The 12785-nt window shown below is 50.3% G+C and overlaps 1 protein-coding gene across 2 annotated transcripts in view; it reads left to right on the forward strand.

Annotated features, from left to right (window-relative positions):
* Positions 1-2376: 2376 nt before the first annotated feature.
* Positions 2377-12785, forward strand: part of SIM2 (SIM bHLH transcription factor 2) — a 48504-nt gene continuing 38095 nt past the window's right edge. The window contains exon 1 of one of the 2 annotated variants that reach the window (XM_028727144.2): positions 2377-4422. In XM_028727144.2, coding sequence (XP_028582977.1) covers positions 4248-4422 — 175 coding nt within the window. In that variant the 5' untranslated portion in view covers positions 2377-4247. The remainder of the gene's footprint in view (positions 4423-12785) is intronic. The other variant, XM_028727145.2, reaches the window with a different exon arrangement.

Raw genomic sequence — 12785 nt, forward strand, 5'->3', positions numbered from 1 at the left:
GATGCGAGCAGAGCCGCGCTTCCTCGGAAGTAAGCGTCATGGGGTTCACTTGCAATAAAACTTGCTTAGGGCTGACAGAGTGTGTGCCTTGTGTATGTGTGTGAGGGAGGAAGGGAGAGAGCGGGGAGCTTCGCAGGATGTAGATTTCCATCCGATTCCTCTGCAGGCTTCAGAAAACACCTCGGAATCCTCCTCGCTAAGGTTAGTGTGCGAGGCATGAATTCACAAAGCAGATGCATTGTCAGAGGACTCGGGCAAAGCAGCAGCAGCGAGCTGATGGGAAGGAACCCAGAGCCGCAAACCACAGTCCTGCTTACGCCAGGACAGTCCCGTCGAATTTAATCGGACTACTCAAAAGCGTATATACACTGTGTTACTTACACTGCTATTTAGACCGTTTCTGCGCGTCTATAAACGCCTAAGAAGATACTCCATGCTGAATAGAGATTAAACGGATGCATATTTGCTCAGATGTAAGTTCCGTGGGGCTAACTACGGTATTCCCTGTCTGACCGTCTCTCGTTCAGGTAATACGACGTGTAAGTATGCAGATTGGGGCGCCGGTACCTCCCTTCTTCGGAGCATCTTCGCTTGGAAAGAAGGCGCCCGCTCAGCCTGCAAGACCTACTGAATTCAGAGGAACTTGCTTCTAGGCAAGCATATATAGGATCGAGCTGCACGCATTAATTCGCGCAGCTTACTTTCAAATATTCAAGGTGGTTAGCTCACGTGTTAGAGCGTGGTGCTGACAACGCCCAGGTCGTGGGTTCGATCCTCGTGCGGGCCAGCTACATATTCCTGCATTGCAAGGAGTTGGGTTAAATGATCCTCAGGTCTCTTCCAACTCTGCCATGATTCTATAAGTAAATATAGTCTTTAGGATCGAGCGCCAGAGAAAAGGAAGGCTATGGAATATAGCAACGCGATTGGGTTCCAAAGGAGAAGGTTACTACAGCTCCCGCCATCCCCAACAATTCCCTATGCTGGCTGCGGTTGATGGGAGTTGGAGTCCAAGAACATTGGGAGGGCCACAGGCTCCCCACCATCTGCCCTAAAGACTGTCAGTGGCTCCTGTCCATTGATTGCGTAAATGCCGGTCAGTTTGCCTCAATAGCAGATCCATCCTTTTGTGAGGTCATGCTCCAGATCGGAGGGTTTGGAACCCCTAATCACCAGCACACCCAACCCTCCTCGCTGGTCCCAGAGCCGCCAGCCGCGTTGCTCGACGGCGGCCCCTCCACCATCCCCTACAATCCCAAGGCGTGCCTGATTGCTGCAGAGGACGGACAAGCGCGGTCCTCGCCAGCCGCCTGCCGCTGAGCAGTCAGATGAATTCCACCGCCGGCAGCGCAGTTAAAGTGGGCCTGGGATCGTGGTGGCCTCGATGGGCGACACTTCGGGGTACATTGCCTGGCGCATGCGACTTTCCTGCAGGAAGTCACTTGGGCGCAAGATAGGCTTGTAGGCGAAGGAGATATGGCCTTTTCAGGCTTCTGGGTTGCACGTATGTCCACAAAAGTCTCTCCCACTGCGTTCAGTGGAGCTCACTCCCGGGGAAGAGTGACTTCTGAGTAAGCGCATAGGACCCTGTATTGCTAGGGCAATTCAATGGATGGAAATCCCACAGTGTTAAATGAAGCTTCCTATCCAGTGAGTGTGTATAGGATTGCAGAAAATCATATACTTCTGAGTGCTTGGAGAAGAGCCCACATCATACCCAAGGAAGCTCAGCTAACGGCCAGAGATGATGGGCCGTTGGGTCTGTATGCTGGGTCCCAAGGTTGAGTGTAGGCCAAGTTACTGGATTCCCCCATTCCGCCTCTCGAGTAGATCTGGGCCTCTGCGTTAGTGCGTCTTAGAGCTATTGGGGACCCGCAAATCTAAACTCAGAAGAAAGTCCCACAGAGTTGCGCGGGACTGACCCTCAGAGACGTGTGTGCAGGATCGCGCATCCCTATGAACATTGGGAATAGGAGTGAGCAATCAACTAGGTCGACGGGGAGTTGAAGTCTGGTGACAGACCTAGGGGTTGCATATATACTTGGAAGAGGAGGACACGGTTAACTAACAGCACAATCAGAAGCCAGCCTCATTGAGTTCAGTGGGTCAGAGGAGTGAGTCAAGGATGGGCGCCTAAGTAATGCTGATCCGCTCTTTCATAACATGCTTGGGAGTCCAGAGGGGATTTTACACCCCAAACTTTCTTCTTGCTCACTAGAGGGGAAATCCCACCGTTTTAATGGAATGTATTATTAATAACCCAGTCAGGATCCACTAACTAATATGGTTGCTCAGAAACCGCTGAAGCCTCACTCCCAGTTTAATAGGTAACAAGCTTGGTCAGTTGAGTGGAAACTAGTGCAACTTAAGGACCTTTAACCGACCAAAGGAACCTTAACTTCCAGCGCGATCAGATCCTAAGCACGTTTATTCAGAAGTAAACAAATTGCGGGGAGTTCAGTGCTCTGGGGACCGCTGCTTTAGGTGGATTCTGGATCCGGCGCGGATCAGAGGCCGGAATTTTTTATTTCAAAATGCCTAGATTCTGTCGAAAGCTGTAGGATCTTAAATAAGGCAAGGCGTTTGCTTGGAAAGACCTTCCACCGACTGCCTTCGAGATCCTTCCTTTGTGGACAGAGAGCTGAAAGACAAGCGCCTCCCTGGCCTCGGCAGGACGTCTGCACTTGGAAGCGAGCAGCTCCCTCGAAACCAGCGCCATTTGCACCAGGGTCGCGAGGGCGGGCGTCGAGGCTTGCGGGCCTGAGGGTCCCTCGCAGAGGGGAAAGACACTCGAGCCAAGCCTGCCCGAAGCGGGGCCTTCTTGGAAAGACCAGCCCTCGGAATCGAGGGGATCCACTTGCAAAGTCAACGCAGATTTGAAAGAAGGAGGGAGGGCTGTCAGAAGGCTGATGGTTTGAGGCGCTTGTGGATGGAGCAGGCTGGCTGCGAAACGAGAGGAAGAGAGAGAGGTTTATTTATTTATTTATTTATTTGTGTGAGTGTGTGTGAGAGAGAGCTTTGCTTCAGGATATGAGTGGAAATAGGAACGCGCCATTCGAAGAGAGACCCTGCCTGCCCCCCCCTTCCCCGCGTCCAGTTAGTCCCCTCCCTCCACTCGCACGCACCCGGCGCGCGCGCTCTCCCCGTCCCTCCAATTCGAGTGTTAATTGGGCCTGTATTTGGCTGGTTTGGACGGCGCTGCCGCTGCCCTGAGCAGACCACGCAGACGTCACTGGGCGCGCTTTCCCCCTCCCCTCCGGCGGCTCTCAGCCTTTGCCTCGCCAGGAACTGACGAGGCCACTTCAGAGCTTCTTTCTCTAGCCCGGCTGCCGCCCGGAGGAGAAGCGGCGCCCGGCGACAGCTCCGCAGCGCAGCCGCCCTTCGCTAGCCCGGCGAAGCGACGGGAAGCGTTCTCCTCTCGCTCCGGTGGCCGTGAAGAGAGGCTTGGACAGGGAAGAGAGCCACCCCGGCCAGGGGAGGTGGACATTTCTCTCTCTCTCTTTCTGGCGCGAAAGAAAGAAAGGAAAAAGATCCCCTCAGGCTTGCTGGCGCGCCAAGTGCCCAAGCGGCAGGTCTGCGTCGCCCACCGCCGAGAGCCGCTCGCTGCTGCCTCGAGGGGCGGGGCGGGCGGGAGAGAGCGACGTCCCCACACGCCCTGTGGCAACTCCGGGCTCTCTCTGAGGGAAACGGATCGCCGCGGAGCCCTTCCTTTGGGAGCCGCTCTCCTTCCCGGCCGAGGGGCGCGGAAGGGGCTGGGGCGCGTGTGACGCACAAGGCAGACCAGTTTGGCCCGGAGGGGGGTCTAAAATAAACACAGCAAGTACACACGTGTTAAGGGGGGCGGGGAGAGAGGCGGAGGGAAAGGAGCGAGCGATTCCTCCCTGCCTTCCGGGCGAGCGAGTCTCGATTCAGGGGAGACGCCGCCGAGCCGAGGTTCCCCGCCCGGGTGGCCGGCCGCCTGCTTCATTCGAAGGCTGCGCTGAGGCGAGGGAGAGCATTAAGCGCAGAGAGAGAGAAACGCCGACGTTCTCGGACGGCCATCTCGCCAGCCCGCTTGAAAAGGGAGAGAGGAGGCAACCGGGCGCCGCCACCTCACGCTCCTCCTGGTCTGGGCTCGGGGGCTGGTGCTGCCCGCCGTCGGAAGGCCCAGGCGAAGTCCCTGCTCGCGGCCCGCCTGCAGCAGCCTCGCGGGCCCGAGACTATGCCAGTGCCCGCCTCGCGTCCGCCTCGCCACACTTGCCGCTGCGATGAAGGAGAAGTCCAAGAACGCCGCCAAGACGCGCCGCGAGAAGGAGAACGGCGAGTTCTACGAGCTGGCCAAGCTGCTGCCTCTGCCGTCGGCGATCACGTCGCAGCTCGACAAGGCGTCCATCATCCGCCTCACCACCAGCTACCTCAAGATGAGAGCCGTCTTCCCCGAAGGTGAGTCCTCCGGGACGAGGGGGGATTCGCCTCTGCCCCTTCAGATCGCGAGGGTCGAGGGAGGTGGGCGGGTGGGGATGCAGCTGAGAAATGTAGGACCCTGGACTTAGTGGTTTTCCGCCTCCTTAGGGGGCCACTGCATTCAGCTTCAAAGGTGGGTCAGCTAACCCTACTGGGGTTAATTCTGTCGAGGGGGTATCCTGGACGTGTGCCCCAAAATCCTGGTCCGAAGGCACCAGTTGGCTTTTAGGAGGACCCGAAAGAGAACCACGGGCTAAATGGATCTTTGGGGCCAATCCAGGGGCTTCTTAGGGTCCTACTCGATTGTCAGCGGAGGCTGTAGTGAGCTCTCGGGGTTGCCTTGGAGAGGCCGGCGTTTAGTTCTCTGCACACAGTTAGAAAGACACTCAGAGCTCGATTTGCAACGTTTTGGGTGGCCGCTCTCTGACACCACCAGCTGAATAACTTGTTCAGCCCCACGGACGCCAAGGCAGCCGCGGATCGCGACCAGCCCCCCCCCCCTCTCCCTTTTTCCTATGTTTGTTAGTTGCAGTGAAGCCCTTTGCTTTTGGGAGCGATTTCCGTGACTTTTTGTAGGACTACTCTGAAGTTTCAAAAATTGTAGATTGTGGCCCAAGAACCCCAAACGGCGTTTCTTTAAAATAACTTCAGTGGCCTTTTGCTTAACGAAACGTGTTTAACATCGCACTGAGAGTTCTTTAATACCAGACACGGAAGCCTGAGTGCAGAAATAAAAGGTATTTGCAGCAATGTGCAACGCATTTAGTGCTGGAGTAGTCCTGCTGAAGTCAAGAGACTTGCAGGAGAGAGATGGCCATTGCAGCCGGGACAGTGAAGCACTTTCCACCATTAAAAATACAAATCCTTCCGATGTCACATGTACTGCATCTGATAGGACTTCTGTGGGAGGAAGACAAGACAGGATTTGTCAGTCAATTGTCAGACAATTCACCATAAAAGCACAGCAAAATAAACCCTTTAACTAAACTTTGCTAGCAATATTTAGAAGAAAGAGGGGGAGATATGTGTAACGTTCCAGAAAAAGGGGAGATCCGTGTTTTAGCCATGACTGCTGGGGTTTCCACCAACAGTCCATGGTTTGTCAGACTCAGGGGGGGGGGGGGAAAGAAAACTTTGGAAGATTACATTTTGTATCTCACGGTCTAGGGGGAAAAGTGTCAAGTTTTCCAAGATCAAAGGCCTACCAACACTACAGATTTGCTCGCTTGTTGCCTGAATCGTACCATCCCGAAAATCGTGCAGGTGAAAAATAGAGAACAGTCCTGCTCTCCGTATCTTTAACTAGCAAAACAAGCTGAATTGAGCAGATAAAGGACTCGACAGCCCGAGGGCGATCGAGTGGGGAGGAGCTGGAAAGTAAACTCACTTCCCTCCAACCTGAGGCGTTATTACAATTTTTTTACTTTATGAGTCATATAAAGCAACGGCGCTTACTCCTAAGTAAATGTGCTGAGGATCTAAGTGAACAGATGCAAGAGGAAATGACTGAGCAGTGCTTGCCTATTCAGAAGTGTGTGTGAAATTGCAGCCAGAAGAACTTTATTTGAAGGTTAAGGCGGAATGATTTAATTTAAGCTTTCTTATACTGTAATACAGATCAGCTGAATTGGGGGTTCGGAGAGTCGCACACGATTTCAAACCCGCTCTCGCAAAGCCAGCACCCTAAACCCATTTAGACTCAGACGGTCCCAGTTCAACTCGGGGTGTCTCCAGGTATGGCTTTTTGTAGCCTTGGAAAAGTGCTCCCAGTTAGAATATTGTGCTACATGGTCTGACTCAGTAATAAGTTGAGTTGTGCGCTTAAAAAATAATAATAGTAAAGACGATTGATTGCAATCTAAATACCTTAGGCGCAAGGTCTGCTATTCTAGGATATCTACTTTAAAATGCGCCCTACTGGAATTAGAGGGGCCCCTGTGGCGAGATCAGTGGCAATTCCTAGGTATACGATTAGCTAGCAGTATAACTGGACTTGCAGTACAAACTGAAAAGCTGAGATTTGGCCCAGGAAGCCCTCTGGGTCTCCCTCGCTGGGTCGCCTATATTTGAAAGTGGTGTAAGTAAACTCTCCACCGCAGCTTATCCGCAATGGTGTGGATTTCGCCGGTTTCCCTTTTCGTGCAGCCGCCTGCAGGGCCGCGCTTTCGGCGGAAACCCCTCCTCAGCGCCAGCCTTGAAATTGACAGGAGTCGCAGGGAGATTTGCGTCTTAGCCTCCGCTGTAAACAAGCGCTCAGCCGGCTTGGGTGGTGGGCAGCGCCAGCCGGGAATCGAGCTGAGCTGAGCTGACGGCAGGAGATATAATTAGTTCCATCCAGCGCCGCAGACAGCTGCTCAAAGCAGCCTCTCTGCTCTGATAAGCCCCGCGCACTGCTTTAAATAATGTTCATTCTCCTTTACAAACAAAGAGAGACACAGAGAGAGAGATGACTTACCCACCTCTATCCCTCTGGAGGCAGGGTTGCGTCAGATTAAATGTATTGTCCTTGCGTTTTCTTCCCCTACAATCCTAAACCCTAAAATAAAATGCACCTGCCATTTGGTGGAGATTGCCTTGTGGCTTGGCTTACTCGCTTGAGTCTTCTAACTTCCGCATTTCGTAGGATCACTTCCTGCAGAGATCGGAAAATAGACTTTCATTTTTCGTTTTATGGTTTAACAATCGCTGGGTCAGAAAGGAAGTCACCCTTACACCTGAGCCGCTCTAATGTTGATAGCAGACGTTTTATTTGTACACTCGGATTTGGAAATATGTCCTGTCTTCGAGCAAACTATCTAGTTAAGAGTGGTTTGAGACAGGTTTTTTTTTGTTTTTTTTTTATCTCTCTCCTTAAGGCCGGAGCCCTACGCATACTCAATAAAAGTACAGTTCTATGAAAGTTGCCGAAATTAAATGCCATTGAGTTAAATGGAAATTACTCACGTGAAAGTATGTCTAGGATTCTATGCACACTTAATTAGGAGTATGTGCCATCGAAGTCAAAGGGACTTACTTCTGAGTAGGCAGGTATAGGATTGCATTGATGATCACAGTGAAATCAAGGGGGCTTGCTTGCAAGTTGATGTGCTTGAGGCTGGTATTCTATCAATGTTGATTATTATCTAAGCAGTGTACATGGTGTATTACACTGTAACAAATAGTTCCCTGCCCCAGGAAGCTTACAGTATAAATTGTTGTCCTATTTCTATCCTAATCCTTTAAAAAGCTTATATTGAAATCAGTTGGGTTTACCTTTTCACTCCTGCTTGCGGGCAACTCTGGCCTGAATGAGGAGGCCTGTTCTAATGCGCTCAGTTTGCATCTGTTGCCTGGAAAGCCGAGAGTTTTGTTTGTTTTGTTTTCATTTGATCAATCGTTTGCTATAGCTGTAAGCACACTATAAAAAGCCCCATCCCGCCGGAAGGAAGGCAAGTAGCTTCGGGAATCTGCTCTTCCCAAGTCACCAGGGCTCCTGCTGGCTAAGAATTCTCTTTGGGATATTTCTCCTTCGCTTCTTAAAATTAACTCAGAGAAGAGGCATTGTGGGAGGTTGCTTAAGAATAGCCAGCTACATCATTTCAATTTCTTTGGGTAGATTTTCAGGCAAAACTGCGGTTCCTTCAGCAAAAGGATGCCCTCATTTCTCCAATCCTCGGCATTTTATTTCATAGGCTTCGAATCCAAGGGTTCATCCCCCCAGAAAACGCCACAATCCTACACAAGGAAGCAATTAGTCCCAATGATTTCAGTGGCAGTTTCTTAGTGGACCCGAACATGGTCCGTAATCCTCGCTCACTTGAAAAGGTGCGTTTGAGCTGCGCATTTTTCAGTCGGAGGAAGTAACAACCGGACGTGCAGTTTGTTCACGCTTTTTCTTCCCCCTCTTCTGCCTTCATAACTTGAGGCAGTTTGCCTAAAGAAAATATACCAAATCAAGTGCTAGTTTGGCTTGTCTTGAGACCGTGGAGGGTAAGAAAAAAAAAAACCACACCTCAAAAGCCCCGATTTTCCTTTCGCAGCTTGATCCACAGCCCCGTTTAAGACGAGTTCTAGGTGTTAAGGCGATTGCAGCTCCAGTCTCATTCGGCTTGTTTGGCATTTCATAAAGTTCGTTGGTGTTACTCGGGAGTAAGTACTTTGAGGATTGTAGGAAATCCCATTAAGTTAAACAGAGCTTACTCCCAGGAAACTGGGCATGGGATTGCAGCCCTAACATTGACTGCCAGTCAGACTCTAAAGGCGTATACCAAGTTGTCCAACCGAAGCACCAGGAAAAAAAAGTTTGCCAGCATGTGCGTGTTCCTGCTGCGGAGATACAACAGCAAAGTCTAGCTTTAACAAAGATCCATTAAACAGAGAACACCTGAACTTACAAAAGCTAAGGACGCTGCAATACTTAGCGTGTCTACTCAGAAGTAGGTCCCATTGAGTTCAATAGATTTTACTCCCAGGGAAGTGGATTTAGGGCTGCTGTTAACTCTGTATTCCTGGGCATTTCTAGAATAAATCCCACTAGACTCAGCAGGACTTACTTCCCAGTAAACATGGAGAAGATTGGGCTGCTCCTCTTTCTCCATTATTTCATAAATTAAAAAGTGTGAATAAAGTACCAAGTTAACAGCAGGGAGATTCGATAATTCTGCCATGCTTACAAAAGGTGATTGTAAACTTTGAAAAGATTCCCCACGTATCTTAAAACATAGGAATTGAGTAATATCAGAGAGATCATTTTGATCCATTTTTGTTCAATTCCTTCCGCGCTCCTTCTAGAAATTAGCGAAACTCCCTATGTTGAGAAGTGAAGGTGCACAAATATGTGAGCGATTTTGTGTGCGTGCGTGCTCCGATTTGGGATGACTTCATTACATCCCAGTTCCATCCTTCAACCCTTTCAGGAAAGGATCGCTTGATAATGACATTTTAATGAAAGAGGAATAAATTTGGATAGTGTCTGGATTTTTGAAGGGAGCCGGTTCTGAGGGTCGCAACTCGCCTGGACACTTTTTCTAAAGGGCCGGGAAACCTGGAGGGCAATTAAAATGATAGGGGGGAAACCATTTTACGCCCACGGATTCAGTTGGATTTACTTCTAAGTAGACATGGTAGCGATTGCTCTGTAAGCCCTGTTGAATTCAATGGGGCTAAGTTCCAGGTGAACGGGGTTAAGACTGGAGTCTCAGTCCTCTTCAGAACAGGACGTGGCGGTCCCCCGAAGCCCCCTTTGGGATTATAAATCAATGTAATCAGGTTTATTAATTGCAGGGTTTCTGGGGGCGGGGGGTGGTTCTTTTAACTTTCATATTCAGCAGTTCTTTTCAAAGTTGGGGATCTGTTAAGTACAGTAGGAAAGCGGAAAGTTCGCTGTTATATAGGACCTCCCTGACGGTTCTTCCTCATTGTCCCCAGGAAAAACATGTTGCAAACCACAAGCTATTTATTGCAAGGGGTTTCGCTTTCTCTCTGTCTCATACTTGCTAGCAACTCACAATCGTCCGGGATGCGTGGAGGGAATGTCACTTCGGGTGGATTTGGTTTTCTTAAGCAAAGAGACAGAAAGGAAAAAGGAAGGGGGGGGGGGAGAGAGAGAGAGAGAGAGAGAGAGAGAGAGAGAGAGAGAGAGAGAGAGAGAGAGAGAGATTATCTGCCTTTTCGTGTATCTTTCAAGAACAAGGGCTCCGGCTACGTGCATGGGTAGGCGAACTAAGGCCCGGAGCCCGGATCCGGCCCAGTCACCTTCTAAATCCGGCCCGCGGACGGTCCGGGAATCAGTGTGTTTTTACATTAGTAGAATGTGTCCTTTTATTTAAAATGCATCTCTGGGTTATTTGTGGGGCATAGGAATTTGTTCATTCCCCCCCTCCCAAAAAAATATAGTCCGGCCCCCACAAGGTCTGAGGAACAGTGGACCGGCCCCCTGCTGTGAAAAGGTTTGCTAAGCCTGTAAGGGTTCCCAGGTCTTTATAACCAGAAAAGCCCACCGAAATGCCCCAGATTCAGAGTTACCAGTCCAAAAACAGAATTGCACCGGAAAGTTGAAACCCATTGCAATCTGCTACCGACAGCAATCACTTAAGAGTGTCCTATGGCCCAAATAAATACATTAAACAAGAACAAAACCACCTACTCCCCCAGTTTGCGGATTTCTCTAGACGTAATGGTTTGTATGGTGTGCAATAAATGCAATCGCAACTCTATATGGAATATTACGGTAATTTAGATTCGCCCGTATTTAATGTATCGAAATAAATGTCTTCCGCTCCCCCCCCCCACTTCCTTCCTTCCTTTTAAAATATGGCACTTTCCAAGAGATCTGCTGCACTTCCCTTGTTTTTCTGCCTGGTACTTAGGAGAGGTTCCCGCAGCAGCCTGGCTGGGCATTTCTCTTGACTAGCGGGGGCGAAGGAAGAAGTGTGGTTGGGGGGAGTTGAGGAGCAAGGAAACCGTAGCACCGCTGGGAGGAGGAAATGCCTTTGAACCCCCGGCTCCCCTGGGCTTAGGCAGCCCCAGCCTCCGCTGAAGCCTGATCCTGCATGAAACAGGTGGCCGCTAAGGCCTCCTGCGACCCCGAAGAGACGCATGAAGGCCGTCGGCCTCATTGAACGCCCTGGGTCTTACGTGCAAGTAAACCGCCTTTATGAGCGGGCCCTTTGCGGGCTGAACGCGGGAGCGCTGACCGACATAAATCCTGGCTCTTCAGCTCTTACAGATCGGGGGATCAGACCCTTTTCAGCAGATGCTGGCGAGGTTTCTCGACTGACCTGGCGGAGTCCCCGAGCCCTGCAGTGAGAATCCCCAGCTGCTCCCCAGGATCTAATATCGCGCTCGACTTTCTCCCCTTTCGCCCCTGAGCTTTTGCGCTGACCTTCGTGATCCACGAATTAAAGTCCAGGCAGGAGGCAGAGACCCGCGTCAGATCTCGGCTCTGTAACACCACCCGCCGCTGTGCTTGGATTTTGTGTGTGTGCATGTTTTCATGTCCGACCGTTTATTGCTGTAAAACAAAAATATAGAACAGGATGCCTTCATTTTCCTTTCCTCTCCCTCCTCCCTTCCCCCTCTCTCTCCGCGGGTGTTTACTTCTCTTTCCCCTCCACAATAGGAGAGGGGGAAAGAGGAACACTTTAGGAAGTAAAGCGCCCCCCCCCCCCCGCCCGCATCCAGGTCCCTCCAGGTTGGGGACACGCCATGGTTAAAGTGTGACACCGCATAGCGAGGAAAATGGACATTTAAAAACAGCCCGCTTCGTAATGATTAAACCAAAAGGGGAAGCCAGCTGCTTAATGAATGACTTTTTAAAAAAGCAAGCAAACCTGGAACCTCGGTCGCCTTAATCCAGAAAAAAAGGCATACATATGATAACGCTTTCCTAGAGGTTCTTCCTCGCATAAGCCCCCGTTTATAATCGTATAGTTATCAGCTCAAAATCAAATACAAAGGTGTCATAGCTGCATTGAAAGCACCCCCCCCACGTGAATCCTGGGAACTGTAGTTTATGAAGGGTGCTGGGACATGTAGGGAAGGAGGGAAAAACTACCGTCTCCATGATTCAGTTGCTTACAGGCGCTTGGTTTGGGGCGCCGCCAAGGTAGTGGTGAGGAACGCCACAGCCTGGTTAAGCCGGAGGACTCTCGCACTAAGAAAAAGTAAGTCAATGTGCTTAGAATCCAGAGTCCAGTTCGGGTTTAAAGACCTTTCCACTCGATCTTAACGGGACTCGCTTCATTTATAAAGGTATCCCGCTTCTGCCTTTCACGTTTAGTCACCTCCCAGCCCAGCTTCAGAATACAGTACTAAAACGCCCGTGACGCAACTGTGGATCGCTTATATCAAAACTTAGCCGTCTTGCACAGAACCACCAAGCAGTAGAATCCGAGGGCTTTGTATATTCACACACACTCCCTCTCTTTCTCTCTCAGCTGGAAAACTTCATGCACCTTTTAACGTGCCATGAGCACAAACCCCTGTTTACTATCAATCAGCGTTTGCCGAAGGCAGCCGTCTCCTTCTGTAGCAGCGGGGAAAACCTGGAGATTTTCAGCTTTCCTTGGCGTTGGCTGTTCTTATTCAGTCAGAACTGAAAACCCGCAGCGCATGGTCTTATTACTGTTTCTGGTTTTCTTATGAATATTGCATGATCAATTATATTACACCTATTTAATCACTACTTCTAGAGCAGATTAAAGCAGAAAAGCTAACATTACTTTACTTATGGGTAAACATGTTTAAAGATTATAACCCTGCAGCACAATCCTATCCACACTAACAGTGTAATCCTAACCAAACCAACTCTGAAATACATCTCTGTGAGTTCCGTGGGACTTACTCCCAGGTAAGTGGAGTTA

Source organism: Podarcis muralis, chromosome 4, assembly GCF_964188315.1.
Source record: "Podarcis muralis chromosome 4, rPodMur119.hap1.1, whole genome shotgun sequence".
NCBI classification, from domain to species: domain Eukaryota; kingdom Metazoa; phylum Chordata; class Lepidosauria; order Squamata; family Lacertidae; genus Podarcis; species Podarcis muralis.